General features: G+C 38.1%; 1 protein-coding gene across 4 annotated transcripts in view; it reads right to left on the bottom strand.

Annotated features, from left to right (window-relative positions):
- The window catches only part of SETD2 (SET domain containing 2, histone lysine methyltransferase), a 153,229-nt gene that overhangs the window by 47,945 nt on the left and 79,928 nt on the right, over nucleotides 1-25,356 (bottom strand). For 3 of the 4 annotated variants that reach the window (XM_039477412.2, XM_074403960.1, XM_074403959.1), the window contains 4 exons: nucleotides 24,388-24,507; nucleotides 21,548-22,210; nucleotides 5,534-5,582; nucleotides 464-647 (listed from right to left, as the gene is read on the bottom strand). In XM_039477412.2, the coding sequence (XP_039333346.1) occupies nucleotides 464-647; nucleotides 5,534-5,582; nucleotides 21,548-22,210; nucleotides 24,388-24,507 (1,016 nt within the window). Of the gene's footprint in view, nucleotides 1-463; nucleotides 648-5,533; nucleotides 5,583-18,725; nucleotides 18,894-21,547; nucleotides 22,211-24,387; nucleotides 24,508-25,356 lie in introns of all 4 variants that reach the window. The other variant, XR_012518725.1, reaches the window with a different exon arrangement.

The raw sequence follows: 25,356 nt of genomic DNA, 5'->3' as shown, positions 1-25,356 counted from the left end.
AGAATCTGTCTTAAGATTTATCAGTGAAGTTTTAAACTCACTCATCAAAAGGCGAATACTAATTCCAAAAGCCAGAAGTATATAACTTGGGTACTTTTTTTTTTTTTTTTTTTTTTTTTGAGACAGAGTTTCGCTCTTGTTACCCAGGCTGGAGTGCAATGGCGCGATCTCGGCTCACCGCAACCTCCGCCTCCTGGGTTCAGGCAATTCTCCTGCCTCAGCCTCCTGAGTAGCTGGGATTACAGGCATGCACCACCATGCCCAGCTAATTTTTTGTATTTTTAGTAGAGATGGGGTTTCACCGTGTTGACTAGGATGGTCTCGATCTCTCGACCTCGTGATCCACCCGCCTCGGCCTCCCAAAGTGCTGGGATTACAGGCTTGAGCCACCGCGCCCGGCCAACTTGGGTACTTTTTAACTTGCTCAAAACAAAAACAAAAACAACTCACACAGGCCACTTACCTGTCATCTGGCCTTTTTGATCCCCGCTCATAGGCAGAAGCAGGTGGTGAGAGGGAGCCTCTTCGTTTTCTTTTCTCTTTATTTTGAGTTTGCTTGTCTGGGTCTCTCTCTCTTGACCTATTAGGAGTCTTTGGGGCAGGTGTTTGATCTCTGAAGGCAACAGCATCCCTTCCTCGTTCAGTTACTAAGGGAAAAAGGGTTTTGGATTTTTTATATATCAACTGTATAATAAAACTTCTATCAAACAAATACAGCTATGGACTTCTCCCTTATCTACCCAGTTCTGACTTTGAATGTGATACAAAATCTTGTGTCTGTGTTCACTCTATTTAATAAAAGTCTCTTTCATAAATGCCCTTTTCTCCTCTTCCCCACCAAAGACTCAGCCTAAGGTTTTAACATTTCTTAAGTTTTGTGAGCACATGTGTGCAAGATACTCCCATTACATTTACCAAGGTAGTTTGTCAGTTCGAAAATGTAAAAGCTTTCAGCTAACCCCTAACTCTTCATATTTATAACCTAAGAAAAGTAGCCTGATGTGCTAAGCATAAAAACTTCAATGAGAAAAGCCTATTTTTTGTTAAGGTAGGCATGGTGGCTGTAGTCCCCACTACTTAGGAGGCTGAGGTGGGTGGATCGCTTAAGCCCAGGAGTTCGAGGCAGCAGTGAGCTATGATTGTACCTCAACACTCCAGCCTGGCCAAACAAAGCAAGACCCCATCCGTTAAAATTTTAAAAGTGCCTTATTAGGCAACATTTTAACGAACTACAGTTATCCCTCGGTATAAATGGGGAACTGGTTCCAGGAGCCCCCTTCCCTCCACACCAAAATCTTTGCATACTCAAGTTCCACAATCCACCCCACAAAACCCACATTTATAAAAAAGCTGCCCTTCCTAATAGTTTGGTTTCATACCTTATGAATACTATATTTTCTATGCAGATTTGGTTGAAAAAAAAAATCCACTGCATATGTGGACCTGTGTTGTTCAAGAGTCAAAGGTATAACTATAAAAGAAAAATATCCCAAACACAGGTGATAACTTTGGAAGTCATCAAAGCCAGAGACCTACATCTTTTTTTTTTTTTTTTTGAGATAGAGTTTCACTCTTGTAGCCCAGGCTGTAATGCAACGTCACAATCTCGGCTCACAGCAACCTCCATCTCCTGGGTTCAAGTGATTCTCCTGCCTCAGCCTCCTGAGTAGCTGGGATTACAGGCATGTGCTACCATGTCTGGCTAATTTTGTATTTTTGGTAGAGATGGAGTTTCTCCATGTTGGCCAGGCTAGTCTCGAACTCCCAACCTCAGGTGATCCACCTGCCACGGCCTCCAAAAGTGCGATTATAGGTGCAAGCCACCGCGCCCAGCCTGAGAGCTACATCTTAAAAAAACATGATGCCAGGCTGGGCATGGTGGCACACACCTGTAGTCGCAGCTATTTGCAAGAGATTAAGGCAAGAGGACTGCTTCAGTCCAGGCATTCCAGGCTGCAGTGAACTCTGTTTACACCACTGCACTCCAGCCTGGGCAATAGAGCAAGATCCTGTCTCTTACAAAACAACCAACCAAAACATCAGAATGCCCACTTCCTATTCAAAGATGGTACTAATAACCTTCTTAATTTACAGTGTCTCTGTTTACCTAGAATGGTTCTTAATCTCACTGAGATTGTGAGATTTGCTTGTGTTCCTAGCGGTTCTTAATTTCATGTACCCAGTTCCACTGCAGTGCTCTCAAAAGCTGTCCTAAGTACTACTTTTTACTGATCACACCCTCCTGGTTTCTCATCTCCTTAAGTGGTCTAAATCTCACCAATAAACATTTCAGTATCAACTGACTGACAAAATAGGCTGTTGCTTTGTGTATGTTAGTCTTGCTCTCTTGTTGAGAATTTCTTACAGGACAAGGAAGATTTCTCAATAGACATTTACTGCTTTTTCTTTTTCTCATCTCAGAAAAATGTGCTATCAGTTGTTTTACTCCCTCAGAAACCTAAGTTTCACAAGCTTTTCTCACAGTTCTCCATTTAGATGGCCCAAAGACCCAAATAATTGCAACATGGTTACTAATCCACAGCCAGGTATAAGCATTTGTCAGTGAGAAGCTAACAGAATTCATTTGTACCACATGCTGGTAGAAAATGCTGTATAATTAAATTAATTGCTCCAGCTCATGAGATATTAGCACTACATCCTTTTATGAGGTAGCATTATCCAGTTGCATCTGGATCTACCCACGTCTATCTTGCTCCCCCAGGTTTCTCGCCTATTATACAGTTCCTTAAAATGTGGCTATTTCTTCACTATACCCTGATAAATCAAAAAAGGAATCATACCAACAGTTCATATTCTGACTCTGCACCTTAGAATATGTGAGGCAGACAAGTCATTCAATTTATTCAGCTGATATCCTAATATTATAAAAATGAGGGTAAAGTTAGACTACATATTTCCTGAAGAATTTCACAATCCTTATGAATTTTAAAGGTTCTAAGCTTTACTTGTTTGACATTTATGAAGTAGAAACCAGGCTTGAATTATAAGCATTTCCTTATTCTAAAACCTGAGATGGAGATGGAGAGTTCCACAGGTGAAAGAGAGACAGATTGGCAGACAAGAGGCTACTACCTGAAAAGATTATAGCTGTTCACTACAGAACATCCTCTGCATCTCATGGATGCAAAATATTTCTCCACAATATTTTGCAAGTATCTTGCTACACCAGACTAGATACTTGCAAAATACTGTGGAGAAATGCTAATAGATATTTAAACTTTGCTTGTGTTGCTAACAGTTTTGTTTTGTGTGTTTGTTTGTTTGTTTTTTAGACGGAATCTTGCTCCTGTTGCACTGGAGTGCAGTGTCACGATCTCAGCTCACTGCAATCTCCACCTCCCGGGTTCAAGCGATTCTCCTGCCTCAGCTTCTCAAGTAGCTGGAACCAAAGGTACACACCACTACGTCTAGCCAAATTTTTTTTTTTTTGTATTTTTAGTCGAGATTGGGTTTTACCATGTTGGTCAGGCTGGCCTCTATCTCCTGACCTTGTGATCCGCTCACCTTGGCCTCCCACAGTGCTGGGATTACAACCATGAGCCACCACACCCGGCCCTGCTAATAGTTTTAATTCAGTGATCCCAGAAAGCTAGCTTCTAATAATCAACCCAATAGTGGTGCCACTGGTTTTGCCAATTACTATTGTCCAGTCCTGCCTTCTTTCTTACGGGAAGAGTTCTTTGCAGCCCTAAGTAGAATGCGTGGCTATGAAGAGACTAAACCAGAATGAAACTAAAAATATTCAAAAGATAAACGATGGTGCAAAAGATATCTCACAGGTCTTTAACCAATAAGACTAAGATTATATAAAACGTCATGCATACCAAAAATAAAAAGTAAAAAAATTATTACACTGGTTTCTTCATTCTATTTATAGTGGGCAAGTGGTGGAAGTACTCATGAAACCAATAACCACTATAAGTGATCCCATTCCTTGAATCTCTGAATAAGTTTGCTGGAGGAAAGGAAGGAAATTCTTAAGGCTGGGCACAGTGGCTTACATCTAAGATTCCAGCACTTTGGGAGGCCAAAACAGGAGGAGCACTTAAGGCCAGGAGTTCAAGTCTAGCCTGAGTAACATAGGGAGGCTCTGTCTCTACAAACAAAAATACTAAAAAATTAGCCAGGCGTGATGGCACGCACCTATACGCTCAGCTACTCAAGATGCTGAGGCAAGAGGATGAGCCCAGGAGTTCGAGGCTGCAGTGAGAGCTATGTTGGTACCAATGTGCTTCAGCCTACATGACAGAGTAAGACCCTGTCTCTAAAAAGTCAATCAATAAATAAGTTTGTTGGAAATGTAACTAAGTGGTAAAGTCTAGACACCAGACTCCCATGGCCTCCCTGCTATATCCATTCTGAAACAATGATTCTAACCTTTTCAGGGGTGACTGAGAATCTGCTCAAAGTTTTGAACTTGCCTCAGAAAAGTCAATACAGTCAACCCTTAAACAACATTGAGTTCAAACTGCATGAAAGTCCACTTATATGTGGATTTTCTTCTACCTGTGCCACCCAAGACAGCAAGACAAAACCTTCCTCTTCCTCCTCAGTCTGCTCAAGATGAAAATAAGGATGAAGACCTTTATGATGATCTACTTCCACTTAATGAAGAGTAAATATATTTTCTCTTGCTTATGATTTTCTTAACATTTTCTCTAGCTTAATTTAGTCTAAGAATATAGTATATAATACAAATACATAACATACAAAATATGGGGAGTCAAAAGTTATGTGGAATTTTGACTGCACGGGGTCAGTATCTATATCCCCTGTGCTGTTCAAGGGTCAACTGTGTACACGTAAAATCGTACATGTAAACATCTCTGTTTTTGGAGACAAGGCCTCACTCTATTGCTCAGGCTGAAGTACAATGGCACACTCACAGTTCACTGCAGCCTCAATCTCCTGGGCTCAGGTGATCCTCCTACTTCAGCCTCCTGGTAATTAGGATTACAGGTGCACACCACCATACTTGGCTAACATTTTTGTATTTTTTGCAGAGATGGGGTTTCACCATGTTGCCCATGCTGGTCTCAAACTCCTGGGCTCAAGCAATCCACCTGCTTCGACCTCCCGAAGTGCTAGGATTACAGATGTGAGCCAACCTGCCCAGCTGCATATAAATATCTTGAGGTAAACACCCTCCCACAGACATCTACAAGTATAGGTTTTTTGTGTGAAGAAAATAAAATTAACAATAATAAAAGGAAAAAAAGGCTAAATAAAAAAAAATAAAGAAGGTCTGCTCTAGAAAACAAATAGAAGAAAAGCTAGTAAAGACTGAGTTCAAGGAAATCAACAACAAAAGTATAAGAGACATTTCCTTTGGCAAAATGTCATTAAGAATAAAAGCGCAAGTTTCCAAATTTTTACACCAAATCTTTCATTTAACTTATTGTATAGTCTCCAGTTTCAAAAACAAAAAAACTCAAGTCCTTATCGGTTACTTTTGCACATACCAAAAGAATAGTTGTAAAGCCATCAACACAGATTATCTCTGAATACCTACTTGTGTTCTCCTTTTCAGTTTGACTTTTCTTTGGAATTCGATATACCTCCTGCAAAAAAATAAACCAGAGAGAGGGTTATTAGTGTGAGTGGAAATGGTGATTGCTCTAAAACCGATTGTTTTCACATGGCAATAAAGAAATGGAAAAGGAACAGACTGGTATTTAATTATTCTCTAAAATGTGACTTATATTTTGCTTTAAATAAGAATCTATCCTGGCCCCTTTAAAACAACATATAGCACAAATATATATATTTACATCTATCAGGCTTGTATGATCTCACTAGCAAAGTAGCATACTAAGTGCGTCATTTCTGGCAAGAATGCACTTCCTGACATCTGTTTTTTTTTTTTTTTTTTTTTTTTTTTTAAATGACAGTGTCTCGCTCTGTCACCCAGGCTCAAATGCAGTGGTATGATCTTGGCTCACTGCAACCTCTGCCTCCCAGGCTCAAGCAATCCTCCCACCTCAGCCTCCCAAGTAGCTGAGAACACAGGTGCGTGCCACCACGCCTGGCTAATTTTTTCTATTTTTGTAAAGATGGAGTTTCATCACATTGCCCAGCCTGTCTCGAACTCCTGGGCTCAAGCAATCTGCTCAGCTTCCCAAAGTGCTGCGATCATTGGCGTTAGCCACCACACCTAACCAGGTATTCATAATTCTAATGTGCACTTGGCATCTCTACTCATAGGAAGAAAAGGTTAGTAACTACCCAATTATATAAAAACACTTCAGAAAAATTACACTTGTAAAGACAGTTCATACTATTCAGTATATTTTTCTATAAATGCAAAACCAACATGACTAATGGCCAAATGTAATATCTACTTTTGCACTGTGATTATTATAAAAAATATAAAAGGTAAGCTTTAGATCACTGCTCCTCTTGATCACTACACCAAAATCAGTCCTGAGAAATGTAAACTGTTTACAGCCTTTGAAGCACCTTTTCTTGCTGTGTTAATCTAAGGCCTAGAAGCTATTTTGTTCTTTAACAGCTCCTCACTTCCACAGTCCATCAAGTAACTCTTAAGCACAACATTTTTTTATCCAGTCATCTTAAGTGGACCAGTAACAAACCCATACACTCTCAATGGTACGTAATATGAATAGCCTCCCTTCTGAGGCATCTCATAATATTAACCACAACTGTGTGGTCTCCTCTCTACAACTGTTGGTTCTAACAATATTTGTGGAAAATAATAAACTACATGTCACAGAACTGAGGAAAGGTCATAATGCAATATTCAGTTGCCATTAAAAATGATCACTGTGGACTGCACAGATCCAGGGAAACCTATATAAATACAGATTTTTAAAAATCTCCAATACTATATGCATGCTGACAAATTATCTAATAAAGATTATTATAATTAATTGTGCACTTCTACTGTCTGCCAGGTATCATGCTCAACATTTCAAATATACTATCTTTTTTTTTTTTTTTTTTTTTTTTTGAGACAGAGTCTTGCTCTGTTGCCCAGGCTGGGGTGCAGTGGCACAATCTCGGCTCACTGTAACCTCCGCCTCCGGGGTTCAAGCAATTCTACTGCCTCAACCTCCTGAGTAGCTGGGATTACAGGCACATGTCACCATGCCTGGCTAACTTCTATATTTTTAGTAGAGATGGGGTTTCACCATGTTAGCCAAGCTGGTCTTAAGCTCCTGACCTCAGCCTACCTCAGCCTCCCAAAGCTCTGGGATTACAGGCGTGAGCCACTGCACCTGGCCCTTCAAATATATTATTTTATTTGAGCTTCAAAACAACCCTATGAAGTAAGTACTATAATCTCAATTTTACAAATAAGAAAACTTATTTTAAAAGCTTAGCAACCTGCCCAAGGTTATGATGCTACCAGACAGTCCAACTGCAGAGCACTTTTATCTTCTGTACTAGGTGACACAGGACATGCTTAACAATATTATTTTGGGAAGGAGTACCATTCTGAGATTTATGCACAAATGTTGGTGACATCCTTCATCCCCTTGTAGAAGGATTTTCATTAGAGCTATGATTCGGTACCCTGGCTGCACAATTAATCCACCCCAAGAAGCTTTCATGGAAATACCACTCTAGACAAAGTGAATCTAAATTTCTGGATGTGCACACCAGATATGTATATTTTTTAGAAGCTCCCCAGATGATTCTAATGCACACAGAAGGTTAAGAACTACTGAACTACTGGCTGCTCTGAACATCCTCACTCACTCCTCCTCATAAGAGAGAATGCCTGCCCTCAGCTAAGAGACATCTGGGCTCTCCTTTCTCTTGATCTGCTTTTGCCTCTAGAGAGGGGATACTTTCCCATCTGCTACTATGAGGAACATCTGAAGTTACTTAGTTGTCAATTTCTAGCTGTGGGTAATAAAGAACAGGAAGGAGCAAGCCAGCACTCTTAGTTCTATCTGTCTTACTCCTCTATCTGCCTCTCAGAGGGGTTACCAGAGAGGAAAAAGAAAGAATTGCCACTTACTAGCATCTACCCACACTATAAGAGAAAAAAGGTATTCTGCTAGTTTTAAGAAGCTTGGAAATGACATTTGCATTAGGTACTCTGTAACCCTAGGCACTTCACAAGACAGAAGGTTCATTCACAAAAAGTACTTAGAACTGATGTATTGAGGGTCCAACTAAGAATAACACAATTTTGACCTAGTTTCTTTTGCATAATATCTTGGCATTATAAGCATTCATTACAAACATTTAAAGTAATTTATTACACAGGCCTGAAGCTGGGGACCCACTCTGTAGTGGCAGTTAATATACCACTGGAAATCCTTCTCAAAGATAAATTCTTAGTTACATTCAAAAGTTTAGATCAACTAAGTTAAAAATGTATTCTGATGTTCACAAAATAGATAATTGCTACTAACTAATGACCAGGAGCTACTATTTACTGTGTGCCTAATCATATGAGAAACAATTCCCATCAGTATAACACCCAAGCACTTGGAGTGGCTAGCTTGATCCTCCCTCTTTATATAGTCAAAAGTACATACAAAATTTAAGCTGGCAACTCAGATTACCTACTCTCTCTTCCTTATTTTATATATTAAGAGAGTGCGGTCCTGAAAATACAACTGAAGTTTTCCAAAGTCCCATAATACTGAAAGCTGAGAAGGAAGCAGCCACATGAGGGTAACTTTGACATTTCTTAAGATCATTCTGTCTTGTGAATAAATAGTATTAGTCTCAGTGATACTTGAGTTTGTCTGGAATAATGTCACATAGGCTACAGAGTCTGTTATAAAAAATGTTTCTTTAAATTGGCTTCATTTATGTTAACCCTTAATGTAAAATCACTTTACTTTGTTAAATATTCCACTCAAGAGAATGGCATATTATAAGAGAATATTTCAAAAATGATAATTATATGATCTGCCAAACAAGGGAGAATAAAGACATTTTTCAAATCTATAAGGTCTCAAAATTTTATTTATTGGAAGAGAATACTGAAGGCAACGACTGTGGATGTTCTAAGATTTAACATTGCGTGTATGTGTATGTATAGAGAAGGCGTCTCACTGTGTTGCCCAGGCTGGTCTCAAACTCCTGGCCTCCAGTGATCCTCCTTTCTTAGCCTCCCAAAGTGCTGGAAGCCATCACATCCAGTGCAGTGGTGTGATCATAGCTCACTGCACCCATACTCAAGGGATAGGTCTATCTCAGCTTTCCAAATAGCTGGTGGCAGGTGTGTGTCACTATGCCTGGCAAATCTGATATTCTGTAAGTTAGGAGACCATGGTTCTGGGACTGATCTTGCCCTCAGAGAGTCCTAAAAGAATCTGCTTCCACATTCCATCTGATATTCTTTATATATTATCCTCTTATTTCTTTAGTATCTAGGTGCAAATCTCAACTAAAACACACAACTCATACACACTAAAGCTGTAATTATTATGGGCCCAGACTGTCTTATTCTTTGCTGTATATCTAGCACCAAGAACAGTGTCTGGCACATAATCAACACTCAATTCCTTTCTGAATGAACCAACAAGTGAAATTCTACTTCTAATTTATAGAAATCACGTAAACAGTGCTACATAAACTCAAAGTATTTCATATACCTTATTCTTTTTATCACTATACCATCAATCTCTTTTATCCCAGGAAAGAACCACTATTTAAAGGCCTCACCTATAGCCCAAAACATTTCGTATTTCCAGGGTCAGAGTGATAAATATACATCTGAAATTCAGGAAACAGGCTAAAGCAGAAGATCACAATTTGGGGAAATTTAAGAAACAATAACACATAGTGGTACTCCTGGAGACTGCCAAGACAGAAAACATGCAGAAAGAAATAAGCAAATGAAAGTAAAAGGTAGAGAAGAAAAGTCTCTAATTTGAAATAATGTGTTTCATATAGTCACATGGCTTAATCTACAATTTGTTTTCTTATAACAGGCTCAAAAAGTACTCATTAGAAGCAATCCAGCACTTCATTAATACAACCCAAATAAACTCTAAAAATATACTGTAGAAACAGGAATAAAATAAAATTATTAAATAATTTATAAGAAATTTTTTTCTCATTAAGAAAAAAAAGTTACCACTGGTTTAGACTATTCCTCAGCTAAATAACACTTATGAGAACAAAATAATTTACATGAATAAGTTTTCCACCTTTTATTTTATAGAGGTCAGATTATCTGTTCTGTAATAACAGATTTTTTTTTTTGAGACGGAGTTTCACTCTTATTGCTCAGGATGCAGTACAATGGCGTGATCTCAGCTCACTGCAACTTCTGTCTCCCAGGTTAAGCAATTCTCCTGCCTCAGCCTCCTGAGTAGGTGGGATTACAGGCATGCGCCACCACACCTGGCTAATTTTGGATTTTTAGTAGAGATGGGTTTCTCCTATTGGTCAGGCTGGTCTTGAACTCCCGCCCTCAGGTGATCTGCCCACCTGGGCCCCTCAAAGTGCAGGGATTACAGGCGTGAGCCACCACATCCAGCCACAGATTTATTTTTTAAAACTAAGATCAGATTTTGTTTTTTCTTGCTAACAAGTACAGATCAAATATTCTATGTGCCAACCAAATCTTTTTTCCTAAATATTTTCCTAAATGACAGCAATATTGAGAAAAAGAGAAAAAAATACTATGAGCAAGGCTGGGTACAATGGCTCACATCTGTAATCCCAACACTCCAGGAGGCTAAGGCAGGCAGACTGCTTGAGCCCAGGAGTTCAAGACCAGCCTGGGCAACATAGCAAGACCTCATTTCTAAATAAATGGAAAAGAAATTAGCTGGGCATGGTGGCCCACACCTATACTTCCAGCCACTCAGGAGGCTGAGGCAGGAAGATCTCTTGAGCTCAGGATTTTGAGGTTACAGTGAGCTGTAACAGCACCACTGCACTCTAGCCTGGGTAACAGAGTGACAGACCATCTCAAAAATATATATATATATAAACCACCACTTTCATAGCTAAAAAAACAGACAAAAAGAAAACAGAAAAGCAAAGCTATGGAGCCTAGAAGTTCAGGTGCCAATTTCAGGTAAAAGTCATCTTAGGAAAGAAGAAAATATTTTACAAAATTAAGCAGATAAGTTTTCCAGAATTAAAGAAATATGAAATACTATTAAGTGATAAGGCTAAGAGGGCCAAATGGAAAACAGAAGGATTATGACCTAGCAAGTCTGCACCTGGGTAGAGGAGGAGCTCAAGTAGATCAAAGAGATTTGACTGGAAAAACTGGAAAGAAGATAGAAGATAATATATATGTCTGGAGAGTTTCATAAAATTACATACATGAGTGGGAAAGACGAAGAGAGGGTGAGAAGAAGAAGAGGAAAAAAGAAATAAAATAATTTTGTTTATTCTTTTTTTTTTTTTTTTTTTTTTTGAGACGGAGTTTCGCTCTTGTTACCCAGGCTGGAGTGCAATGGCGCGATCTTGGCTCACTGCAACCTCCGCCTCCTGGGTTCAGGCAATTCTCCTGCCTCAGCCTCCTGAGTAGCTGGGATTACAGGCACGTGCCACCATGCCCAGCTAATTTTTGGTATTTTTAGTAGAGACGGGGTTTCACCATGTTGACCAGGATGGTCTCAATCTCTTGACCTTGTGATCCACCCGCCTCGGCCTCCCAAAGTGCTGGGATTACAGGCTTGAGCCACCGCGCCCGGCTGTTTATTCTTTTAAACCCCTGAAGAAATACTCTAACTTCAGATAGCAGGGCTCCCAAGAAATGTAAGTAACAAGATCTGTTCAGTTTTCAGCCACTAAGAAAAATGGGCGAAGAATATGAACAAAGTTCTTAAAGTAGGAAATGCTAAGGGAAAGATGTTCAATACATAATGCATAAGAGAAAAGCTACAATATTCCATTTTTGCCTATCCATCTCACCAAGATAAAACTTGACACTACTTGTGTTGGCCAGGGGTGGTGAAATGGACATTCTTACGCATATACAGTGCCAATGAGAGTTGAATTGGTATAATAACTATGAAGAGCAATTTGGCAATGCTGATCAAAATTACAAGTAACACAGACCATAGCTCAACAAAACTAATTTTTAGTAACCTAGCCAACATGCGTATTCCCACTTGTTAATATGTGAAACAGCTTAGGTAAAATTACTTGCTGCTAAGGCAAATAAAGCAATCAACCTAAATGGCTCTAATAGGAGAATGATTAAATAAATTATGGCCTATCTGCACAGTAAAATAATATGCAGCTCTGAAAAAAAATTCTTTATAAATTGAAATTAAGTAATCTTCACATTATATTAAATTAAAAGGAGCTGAATAATGCTGCCAGTTGTATTTTAAAAAAATAAAATATATGCATAATATGGACAAATTATCTCTGGAAAGCTACACAAGAAACTGCTTGATTGACTGCCTCCAAGAAATCAGATGGAAGCCAAGGGTGGTGAGGAAACATTTCACTGTATGTTTTTCACATTTTGCCTCATGTGTAGAATGGCCTATTTTTAAAACTAAAAAAGAAAAGACAAAATGCCTCAGAAAAAGTCCTAGGCACAGTACCAAAGACTCTTGTGCATTATGACTATATTTTTGGTGAAGACCACAGCTACTCACAAGGCATTTCTAAATGATGTTCTTCAGTAAGTGTCATCCATACCTAAAAAGTCCTCCTAGTTCATTGCCACTCTGTTTAAACTTGGTTCCCCAACCACATTCTTTTCTAGCCTTACCCACCCTTCACTACGAAGCTAAGAGCAGGAGTCCTCCTGATATCCAAATCATCTAGAAAATACTTTTTGAACTGCAGTTCATTCCTTTCTCAACCCACATATATGCACACCCCCGTTAAGAGAACCTGCTCATATTTATGGACCATCACCCCAAAAATGCTACAGTCTTACATCTAACTTTAGAGGTTCTAAAAATCTACTGAAGTTCAATTATGGATCACAGATAAAAAAAATCTCTGAAGTATTAAAGGAAACAAGATACCTGAACAAAACACTGAAATCGTTTAAATGATGTTACAATGAATTCAGACTTATTATAATGTCTAAATCAGAAGCAGATTAAGAATAATCTAAAAAGTATTTACCAAAGATACACAATTGCATGAACTGCCTAGAAAAGATATCACTATTTTTTTGGACCAGAAAAGAGTGGAAGAATACAGCACTTAAATCAGAAGATGTAAGTCAATTGTCAGCTGTCACTTAAAAGCTAAGTTACAACCTCATGGGCCTGTCTGATTCCATTTTACAGCTGATAAAAATACCATCACTTAACTTCACAGGGTTAAAAAGATTACACTGCACTCATGAAAATATTTTCTGACCATCTATCAAATAAAAAAGATATACTAGGGATTTGAGAAGCAGTACAAAAGAAATTATGAAGGTACCATGGGAAAGATGGACTTTCTTTGTATTTTCATTGACATATTTATGAAATGTCAAACTACACTACCAAGCTCTTCACAGTACATTGGGAAGACCCAAGTGACCAAGACAGAAGCAGTCTCTTCCTTCACTCAATGTATCACTACAAAATGTTATCTGCCTGTGATTGGAAAAGATGTTGTGAGAGCCTGTACAAAGAGCAAAACATACGCTCTATCTTGGAGAAACAGGAAAGACTTTCCAGGTAGAAAGGAAAAAATTTAAATGAGAAGAGACATTCAGAACAGGAATTTTCAGGAATGATTGCATGTGTGTGAATATTAGCAGCAGAGGTCCACTGCCTGACTAAACTGGCTTGAGATGAGACTGCAGAAATAAATGAAGACCAGACCATGACAGGCATGCGAGCCGTGTTAAGAAAAATGAACTTAATTTTAACAGTGCAATGGGGAACCATTTAAAAAATTTAAATAGAAAACTGAGATGAATGGATTTGTATTTCCAAAAGATCACTCTAGCTACTGAATGTAGCGCAGATTATAGGGGGCACATAGAAGTCATTATTAGTAAAAAGTAATTAATTATAACTATTACTCCCAAGATACCATAATAAAAGTAACTCTTACTACAAAGATTAAAAAATTGTCCATGCTGGCCGGGCATGGTAGCTCATGCCTGTAATCCCAACGCTTTGGGAGGCCGAGGAGCGTGGATCACAAGGTCAGGAGTTCAAGACCAACTTGGCCAAGACGGTGAAACCGCGTCTCTACTAAAAATACAAAAACTAGCCAGGCGTGGTTGTGGGCGCCTATAATCCCAACTACTTGGGAGGCTGAGGCAGAGACCTGCTTGAATCCAGGAGGCAGAGGTTGCAGTGAGCTTAGATTGCACCACTGCACTCCAGCCTGGGCCAAAGGGTGACTCCGTCTCAAAAAAAAAAAAAAAAAAAAATCCATGCCTTTGAAGGAAGCAATTCCATGGTCTAGTGAGGGGAAACAAGCATCTACGCAAGTAATTTTAGCTATCAGTTAAGATTATTACATTATAGAAGTACAGAAAAGGACATATCATGAACCGCAACTCATTTAAAAAAAAAAAAAATAGAGTATTCCAAGCAAGGAGAACAGTATGTTCAAGGACACGAAGAGGTGAATATGTATGAGAAGACTGATGTACCTCATGCACTGAGTGTATAAAGAAAAACTGCTAGGCAAGAAGTTTAAACAGACATGGAATTACCTTCTCTATCAGACACTAAAGGCTTTGTTCTTGGAGTAATGGAGTCTCTGAGATGTTACTGGAGGTTCCTGTTAATCACATCTGTGTTTTCAAAAGATAATACTGTAGCATAATGAAGGATTCCATGAAAGTGGAAAAGAATGAGAGCAAGAAGGATAAATGTTGCAAAAGTATAAGAAATGGCAGGGCCCTGAATTAAAAGCGGCAAAGAAAAGACATTGTACCTTATTTATTTATTTAGAGACGGAGTCTCGCTCTGTCACCCAGGCTGGAGTGCAATTGTGTGATCTCAGCTGACTGCAACCTCCATCTCTTAGGTTCAAGCGATTCTCCCTCCTCAGCTTCTTGAGTAGCTGGGATTACAGGAACCTGCCATCATGCCCAGCTAATTTTTGTAGAGACAGGATTTCACCATGTTGGCCAGGCTGGTCTTGAACTGCTGACCTCAGGTGATCCACCTGCCTCAGCCTCCCAAAGTGCTGGGATTACAGGTGTGAGCCACCACACCCAGGCTGTTATGCCCTATTTAACATGTAGAACGAAATAAATCTCAGGTGCCCCAAGATATAACTTTTTAGGGAATAGGCAAAAGAACAAACAATGAGAGGAGAGTCACAGAAAGAAATCTCAAAAGATTCAAAGGAAGGCATGGTGTCAGATTAACAGATGGAAACAGAAATAACAGATAACAGAGTGGTGAAGTACACTCTGTGTACCTACATGTTCACTGATACACACACACACACACACACACACACACACACACACACACTTTATACAGTCTGCTGACAGGTACTAGAAGCAATGTCCCATTATCGATGAATTCATCTAGAATCCAGATTGGTTTCAAAACAGTTCCCAACACGAGGAACAAGAGCTTCTTGAAGAAATGACCAATTCTAGGGCTAGGGATGGGACTGTACAAGATGAGCCTGGAACAGCATATTGTACCCAAAAAGTAAAATAAAATAATGGAGATATGTAAGAATGACACACAAGCCAACATGAAAGGGCTTCTACTGGCCAAATACAGGACAATGAAGAAATCAAGTAAATAATGAAGTTAATGAATCATAATCTACTGGATAAAATAAGAATTTATGAGTAAAATAGCATATATCAATGAACAAACAAGAGAACAAGTAAAGTTCTTGCTTACAAAAGAATGTCCAGTAAACAAAGTAGAAGGAATGATGAATTAGAAAATCACCATTTGGCAACCACATGGTAATAGGCAATTCAGGCAAATCACTGAACGATAAATCTAATGGATAAATTTTATGAAAAATAGGGTATTTGCATATTTCCAAAGTTGCTCATATATGATGCTTTTTAATTATATATTTTTTTATTTTTTATATTTTGATACTTTTTAATTATAAATGGAAAAATAGTAACTTTACATTGGAGAAGTCTGGCAGGCTATACCTTAATCGAGTGATCAAAGCTGACAACGCTAGTAAAGGAACAAGTCAGTACAATGTGAAGAACACTACTGTAATATTCCTGACCAAAAAAATGTATACCTGAATCCAAACAAAGGAAACAGAGGGATAAACCCAACAGAGGGATATTCTACAAAAATTCAAAAATACTTTAAAATGTGAACTTTATTAAAAATAAAGGCAGACTGAAGAACTATTTTAAAATAAAGGACACTAAAGAGACATACAACTCAATGTAATGCTTGCTCCCATATTTTCAGCCCCCCACCCCCTTTTTTTTTTTTTTTTTTTTTTTTTTTTTTGCTATAAAGGCCATAAAGACCCTTATGTGAACTGGCAAAATCTGAATGAGGTCTATTGATTATAGTATTTTATCACTGTAATTTGCTGATTTTGGTAAGTACACTAAAGTTACATAGGAAAATATCCTAGGCTTTAGGAAATACACAAATAATATCCAGAGGCATAATATCTATAACTTAGGTTTTTTGATTTTTTTGTTTTGTTTTAAGAAACAAAGTCTCACTCTGTCATCCAGGCTGGAATGCAGTGGCACCATCATGGATCACTGTAGCCTCAATCTCCTGGGCTCAAGCAATCCTCCCACCTTAGCCTCCCAAGTAGCTGGGACAACAGGTGCGTGCCACCATGCCTGGCTAATTTTTTTATTTTTTGTAAAGATGGGGTTTTACTATGTTGCCCAGGCTGGTCTTGAACTCCTGGGCTCAAACAATCTGCCCACCTTTGCTGTAATTTACTTTTTTAAAGTTCAGAAAATGATTTTTTAAAAATTTGGTAAAATGTTAACACTAGGGAATCTCAGTGAAAAGTTTAGAGGAATTTTTCAGTGAATTTTCTCTAGACTTGTCACTAGAATGTGTGTAACATGTAAAATAGGTACAGAATATTGTTCTTGCACTTCTTCATTAAGCCTGAAATTATATCATAATTAAAAGTTTAAAATATTAAGAAAGAAAATGTACGTGTTTTCATATGGTTACTTATGAGACTTAAATTATACTACCTACATCTATACTAGAACAGTCTCAAGTTTCTGACTGACTTGGTCACAGTCTTAAGGGAATAACAACATTCCTTAATGATCACTTCTAGCTTGGAAATTCTGTAAGGTATATACCCTCCCGCCTCTCAAGATAGTCTAACATCCAAATCACTTCTGAAACAGAATCAAGACTTAAAAAAAGAAACTAATTTCATGGGCAGCAATAGAAACATGATCATTATGTCTTTAGGGAAACAGAATTAAGAGCTCACCCAAAAGAGTAAAGTGAAAATGACTTCATTCAAAACCAGAATGTTTAGAGCAGCCAGATTCTGCACTTTATCTTTTAGATCAGGTGTTGGCAAACTTTTTCTGTAAAGGACAAGACAGTAAATATTTAGGCTTTATGGGCCATCCAGTGTCTGTCACAACTATTCAACACTACCACTATAGCACAAAAGCAGCCATAGATGATAATACATAAATGAATAAATATGGCTGTGTTTCAAAGAAAATTTTATTTACAAAAACAGGCAGCAAGGCAGATTTGGCCAACCCTTGATTTGGATGAAAGTATGTGTTTACAAAATGGACCATTAATAAATTTTAGACCATTTTTGCCTTTTACCAAATGAGACATTTATTTAAAAATTTCAATGTTGCTGTATCTAAAACAGTACTCTTTAGGGGCAATTCTAATTTTTTTGTAAAGGATAGTATTAATCCTTATGGATATAGAATAATCTTACTCTAATAAGAATTCAAAAATTATCACAGAAATTCAGGACACATAATTTCATTTTCAAATGTTACACAGCAGATTTCACATACAGTATTAGTGATGAAGTGAAATTCCAAGCAGTGACTCAAAACTTCTGAGTTTAGGCAACTCTATGCTTTAACTTTTCATAGAGAATTTTAATACATAGCTTTCTGGGGAAATACTTGATTTGCTGAATTAAAGATAATGTCTTGAGATAAAGATGGAATAAGAGAAGAATAAGAGCAGTCATTAAGAAGAGTTCAACTTATCACATGTAGGTAATTGTGTCCCTAAATCACCTAAATCCAGATGCAAATGGAAATACTCAGACTTCATTCTAAGGAGAGATGCACATCCTATAGTCTAATTATTTATAAGAGGCTCTGGAATCACTAACCATTACAATCTCTTGATATTTAATGGCAACTGAAATTGCCAAGTTCACAGAAACCTTACCTCCTCTTCTTATGATCCAAATGAATGAAGATATTCCAGTCAAGTTACACTTAGTCACCACTGGTAACCAGCTGTTTTGCCCTATGAAGTCTAGGGTATATTTTCAGCATGAGAGGTGATATGCAACAATTTCTTTTGCAAACAGAAATATATGCACATATCCCTGCTGAAAATGTAGCCCAGTAAATTTGCACATGAAAATAAATACATGCTTATAAGTGGCAATGTGCTAAGTGATGTTTCTGGTTGAGGTCCACTTTAGGAGTCAAAATGTGTAAGCCTTGTGGAGTCAAGGCAGTGGTCCTGTGTATATAGGTATAGAAAAAGTAGCTCACTTAATCCTTTCTGGCCAGAAGTAGGGATTTTCCCGGAACGACATCCATTGTCGGCAATGGACGCACCAAAATAACGCCGGCGCCAGTGAGTTAACCACCTCTGTCCTCTTTTCACCTATTATATTTTTCATGCATCATCCAACTTCCCAACCATCTTCCTGTTTCTTCACAGAATGCACGCTAGGTTCTTGTTTTTCTTCAGCACGAAGTTGGATATGGAGTTGAGAAAAGGAGACACATGGTCAGCTGGTGATGTTAACAAGCTCCTTGCTGCCCTGAGAAGCTAGATGGAAATGGTTCAAGTTACAAGGGGGATCATCATCAGATCTGGGAGGACAAAGAGTAATTCATGAATTCATGAAGCTTCATCCCCTTCCCTCCCACCCTCTTTCATTTACTGATGATTCCCACAGTCTGCCATCACAGCAAAACCAAGATTAAGGAATCTGAAGCAATCCCCTTCTGTTCTTCACTCCATCCAGTGTGTAGAAAAGCCAAGGGGAACACATGTCCAGCAATGTTATGGTGGCCCCCAGTTGGTCAGGAAAATTTGAAATGGTCATAACTACATAATCACAATCTTAGACCAATGCTTTTCAGTATGATCTTGGAATTAAAGATCAGCAACTAACACAATGTTTGACAATAGGTGCCTAATAAAGGTTGGCTGAATAAGACATTTTCTTTTCAGCCAATGTCTACTCAAACGCATAGGTGGAAGTCAGACAGAAGTAGTTAACTCTTTCAATGCCGGGATAGTATGGATATACAGTAATCACATCAAGTCAATGTGTTTCTCTAAAACATGTTCAAATTATGGATTATGGATTTCAGACTTCTGGTTAAATGCTATCTATGTTTTTGTTTGGTTTTATTAAGAACCACTAGCATCACAGTTTTGAAATCAGAGCCATAGTAAATGTTAATTAGAATAATGAATGAATGAAGAACCCCAGCACCAATGTATAACAAAACATCACAGTTCACAGTCAAGTAAAAACATTTCTCAGTAATACAATTCTAGATGGGTAATGATTCCAGAGCAAACTAAAGTTTGAAGAAGAAAGGAGAGTTTTCCTTAATGGCTCCCTTGACACTAAGAATTAGGAAAAATCCAAAGTATGAAGGATAAGAAGGATATATTTTAAGTACAAATAAAGTTTTAAACCTCAAATCAAGAGGATCATCAAGCTACATAGTATTATAAAATTGCTTTGATGTTTCAGATAGGAGTGGGAAGATAAAAAGAAGGGGAAGAAACATTTTGGTAGGACTCAAATGTGTGTCCAGGGTGTGAGTTTAAATTATCACAGTTACATCTAACTGGGTTAAGTATATCCTAGAGAGTAATTCATACCATTACCATTACAGAAACCAACTATTATCCAGAGAAACAAGAATATTTACTTTTTCCAGATTTTAAGACAGCTTTACAATGATTACATCTTAGCAGTTTTTAAAAATAATGTCAATCAGAGACTTCTCCGGCTAAAGTAAACTACTGGGTCTACAACCCTGCTAGAAGTATTCTCCTTCTATTAAACTATAGCTGTAAAGGCCTTTTCTGTGTCCTTTTGTGTACTTGTCTTCATCTCCACCTTCTTAACTGAGCTTCTTAACAGGCCCCAGTAGCAGCCTCCAAACTCAAGAGGGACTTCTTTTAGGGACTCCTGTGCTGACACAAAGCAGGCCTTAAATAAAAATCCATCAAGTGACTATCCCAGCACTTATTTCAATTAACTGCAATTCTGATTCCTACAGTTCACATACTGACTTCATAAGCAGATTTATTATGAACCTTTCCTTTTGTATTTAGAAAAAGGCCTGATTTCATAAGACACAATAAGGCTGAGTTTATACTGAATTGTAAGTGATGAAAGTAACGTGAGTAAGAGCTCATATGGGTAAACAAGAGCTGAAACCACAACATACTTAAAGAAGGGTCCTAACACAGCCAATGAGGAAGCACAGTACACAAACATCAACTACTCATTTTGCTCAGTGTTAAAGGCTAATTTCATTGGGTCAAATCACAGGATCTAATGGGGTGAGCTTTGTCATCATAATTAGGGGCAGGGAGGACTCAGGTGTTCATCTTGCTGCACATAAGTCAGGACTGCTGATTTATTTGGTTGCTTCATCTCTGGCAGAAGAAAGAAGGAATAGAAAAAAAGAACCTAGTAAGCAACCTGTTCCCACAGGGTCCTCAAGACGTGGATCCCAAGTCCATCACTTACAAATGAAATGTATCACAGCTCTCCTAGGTTTATCCTGTTATTCACCCTTGTGTTTATCCAAGACTCAGTCTGGGTTTTCTGCAAAGCAAACCCTGCACATCTTGCTACATTCTTCAACAAGAGATTATGTATGTAATAGGCATAAGAGTTTCAGATTTTTCTGTTTTTCCTCTTTTGTCCAAGGAAATAGGCATTTAAGAGAAGGCCCATTTCAGAAACAACAGAAGTGAATAGCAACTAGTTCCATAAAGTTGTTTTTCTAAAATAAAAATTTACCTTCAATCATTTTAATAAGCTGCTAAATTACCTTAGTTTTCCAACTGCTGATTTTTAATGTTCCATTAATACAACTGATTTCCAATAAATTAAAACACTAATTTTTTCTCATTACAAATAGAATCCTAAGTTTGCTACTCAAAGGATTTTTGTTTTTAATGTGAAGGGCACTTAAATGACTGAACTCACTACTGTGATAAACTTTTCTAAGTGAGAGAAAAGGGGACATCTATTATTAGTTTGGCTAATACGACTCACTATAGTTTACAGGATGTTTGAGACACTTATAAATGGATAGTAAGAGAGACAGTATTTCACTTTTCAGAAATATACATGGCTTTAAAAAGTAGTTAATTTGACTTAGGTTTGTAGAACTCTAAACCTGAGTAATTCAAGATGAAATGAATAAAAGATGCTTCCTCACCTTTAGGTCTTTCCAACTGTCCAGGAGTTTGGTGGCCAAATCACTTATATCCACTGTTTTATCTGGCTGTTCTTGGCTCCTTTCACTCTCCACATCAGACACACCCTCCTCTTCATCTTGGGATGGTGTTTCTTCATTAATAGGTTCTTCTAGTTTTGTGCCATTGCTCTCTTTGGGCTCTATTTCAGCATCAGCTTCTGGTTCAGATGTAGGTAACTTACTGGCATCTACGCTGGTTTCACTATCAACTTTGCATTCAGGCAGCTGTTGTGGGAGTAGCTGTTGTGACTGCAACTCTTCCTCTTCCTCTACAGGTACATTTTCTAATGGATCAAGATCCTCTTTGCCATCCTTGCCTTCTAGCTCACTGGTTGCATCAGAGATTGCACTGTCCATGCTATTTTCACTTATAATTTTAAGTCTGCGAAACATGAGTTTCTTGGGAGTGTCTGTGTCAACTTCTGTGCTCAGCTTCGTGGAAGGATCAGGTGTGTTGAGTGGTGTATGAGCACGCGACGTATTCTCACTAGAATACCCATCTCCTTCACTCAATGGAGGGACAGCAGTCTTAGTCTGAGACCAGCGTTGAATAATTGGAAGTACTTTGCTTTCCTCCAACATATTTTTAGTAGGAATGGGCAAGTGTTCCAGAGTCTTTATAATCTGATTAAACATAACAAAAAAAATTAAATCACTTTGTAGAGTTGACTTTTTTTTTTTTTTTTTTGAGACAGAGTCTTGCTCTGTCACCCAGACCATAATGCAATGGCATGATCCTGCCTCACTGCAACCTCCACCTCCCAGGTTCAAGCATTTCTCCTGTCTTAGCTTCCCAAGTAGCTGGGATTACAGGCGCTCACTGCCACACCCGGCCAATCGTTTTTATTTTTAGTAGAGATGGGGTTTCACCATGTTGGCCAGGCTGGTCTCAAACACCTAACCTCAAATGATCCACCTACCTTGGCCTCTCAAAGTGCTGAGGTTACCAGCATGAGCCACCATGCCTGGCTACAGTTGACTTTTTTTTTTTTTTTTTTTTTTTTTTGAGACGGAGTTTCACTCTTGTTGCCCAGGCTGGAGTGCAATGGTATGATCTTGGTTCACTGCAACTGGTTCCCTGGTTCAAGCGATTCTCTTGCCTCAGACTCTCAAGTAGCTGGTATTACAGGGATGTACCACAATGCCCAGGTAATTTGTTTTTTGTTTTTTTTTTTTTAAGTAGAGACGGGGTTTCATCATGTTGGTCAGGCTGGCCTCAACTCCTAACTTCAGGTGATCCACCCACCTCAGCCTCCCAAAGTGTTGAGATTACAGGCGTGAGTCACCAAGCCCGGCCTACATTTGACTTTTTAAACCTCTGGATGGGACTCAAATTATTTCTACAAGAGTAGTGCAGTTTTGCTACTGTTTTATTAAATTAAAACCTACATCTCTATATAAACACAAGCATATTTAAAAATCATAATATTATTTTCCTTAAGAAGAATTTTATTTTTTTTGAGACAGAGTCTCGCTCTGTCACCCAGGCTGGAGTGCAATGGCACGATCTCCGCTCAATGCAACCTCCGCCTCCTGGGTTCAAGTGATTCTCCTGCCTCAGCTTCCTGAGTAGCTGAAAATACAGGTGCCCACCACAACACCCAGCTAATTTTTGTATTTTTGCAGAGATTGCATTTCACCATTCTGGCCAGGCTGGTCTTGAACTCCTGACCTCAAGTAATCTGCCCGCCTCAGCCTTTCAAAGCGTTGGGATTACAGGTATAAGCTACTGCACCCAGCCTAAGAAAACCTTTTAATAATAAGATTGACCAGCAAGAATAAAATGTGGAGCAACATCACAATATCAAATAGGACTGATCAATATTCTCTACCAATAGTTCCCAAACCTGGGTAGCTTTTTAAACATACACTCTACTGCACCAATTCTGGGTATCCTTTCTTAAAAAGTTCACCAAGTGCCTGTGATATGGACTTGGGAGTTATGTAATAACACATTTAAATAATGTCTGTCATACACACAAAAATGCAGTCATCTCTTCAGCTTTTGATAAACAGCTATCTAGCAAAGAGAGATCCTCTCCTCATTTTTAGACAACCTCCCCTATTCTGAAATCCAAGTATCTTTTCTGACGTATTCCTCAGTGTAGTTCCACAGAAATCCCAGGGCTTCCTCAATTTCCTCAAGCCAGATGTCCTGGGAGAAGGATGGAGGCAAGAACAATTACTTATCTGCCCATTCCTTTTTGTTTGTTTGATTTTAAAAGTGTTTTATTAAATAAATCACTTCGGCAGTATATTACAAATTAGAAAGCTAGAAAATATTATTAATTTCATAAAAAGGTAAAGACATCATAACTCCACTAACATGCTGCCAATGAACCTTTATTTAGATCTTTTAAAACACTTAGTTAAAAGATTCCTCAAAATGTTCATACTGTTGTTATGCAGAGTTCAGATCTTTACCAGTTCTTTAGGCCTCCCAGAATTCAAATTTTATGACTTCCTGTCTTTTTAAAACTCTGATTTTAACAACAAACTGAATCTTTCACTTAACTATATTATTGTTGTTGTTGTTTTTATATCTTGCTCTTGTAGTTCCCCACTATGTAGTACCAACTTTAAAAATATCCTGTAGGAAAGCCATGGGACAAACTACTAACAAGGCGTATGTATGGTTAGATAGTTAAAGGAATGATACTGAAATGACAAAATCATTTGATTACTTAATACCAGTGATAAATATAGTGCTACATTCATAATTACTGATATTATCACATACCCACAACCTAAGCAATCAATATAGTGGTCTTAAGAACCAAGCAAGCTAAATGTGAACTGACCTCTTCCTGAAGCTTCTGGTTAGTTTCCCGGCCGTCACCTAGCTCTGCCATCCAGATCCACAACAAAGACAGCCCATGACGTTCCAGAAAGGACTTGAGGCAGGACTGTGAGTGTGTGTTCTTTCATGGGGGAAGGGAGACAGGATAAAGGGTATTGAGAGGCAATACCAGAGTACTACAAAGAGCCCAAGGAGAGTTCACTTACATATTACACATTATAGAGTTCACTTATATTCACAAAAAAAGCTTTAGAAACTCCATTTTCATTAACCTAAATAGAACTGTACAATAAATGCTTTGAAGATTATAATCTTCTCTGATACATAAAATATAGCCAGTCAACTGAGATTTTACTGAAGTAGAAAATTATACAAATATTAATAGGTCATTTATAATAAAAATAAATTCTGAAGAACTAAGAAAAAATTGCATGTAACATTTTAAAATAAAGCTAAAACCATAAAAATTAGTCCTTAAATAATTCTTTCTTTTCTCCTTTTCAAATGATTGTTGAAAAGGCCTCTTTTTCCTGTTAATTTTTTTTTAAATCATCATGGTTTTTTAAACCGTAGCTTATCACTATAATCCCAGCACTCTGGAAGGTGGAAGAGGGAGGGACTGCTTGTGGCCAGGAGTTCAAGACCAGCCTGGGCAAAATAGCAAGACCCTTAACTACAAAAATATAAAAATAAAAATTAGCTGGATGTGGTGGTATATGCCTATATTCCTACCTACTCAGGCAACTGAGGCAGGAAGATCACTTGAGCCCAGAAGTTCAAGGCTGCAGTGAGCTATGATTGCACAACTGCATTCCAGCCTAGGCAACAGAGCAAGACCCTAAAAAAAAAAAAATCATTTTTTGCTAACTAACATCTTACGGCATACTTAATAAACTGGTATAAATAAGACTACTGTTAAAATTTCGTGCTTTGAGATTATGTAGTAATTGGAGAATAAAAAGCTATGCTA

Source organism: Saimiri boliviensis, chromosome 8 (genome assembly GCF_048565385.1).
Source record: "Saimiri boliviensis isolate mSaiBol1 chromosome 8, mSaiBol1.pri, whole genome shotgun sequence".
NCBI lineage: Eukaryota > Metazoa > Chordata > Mammalia > Primates > Cebidae > Saimiri > Saimiri boliviensis.
This window is presented reverse-complemented; position numbering and strand designations above follow the sequence as displayed.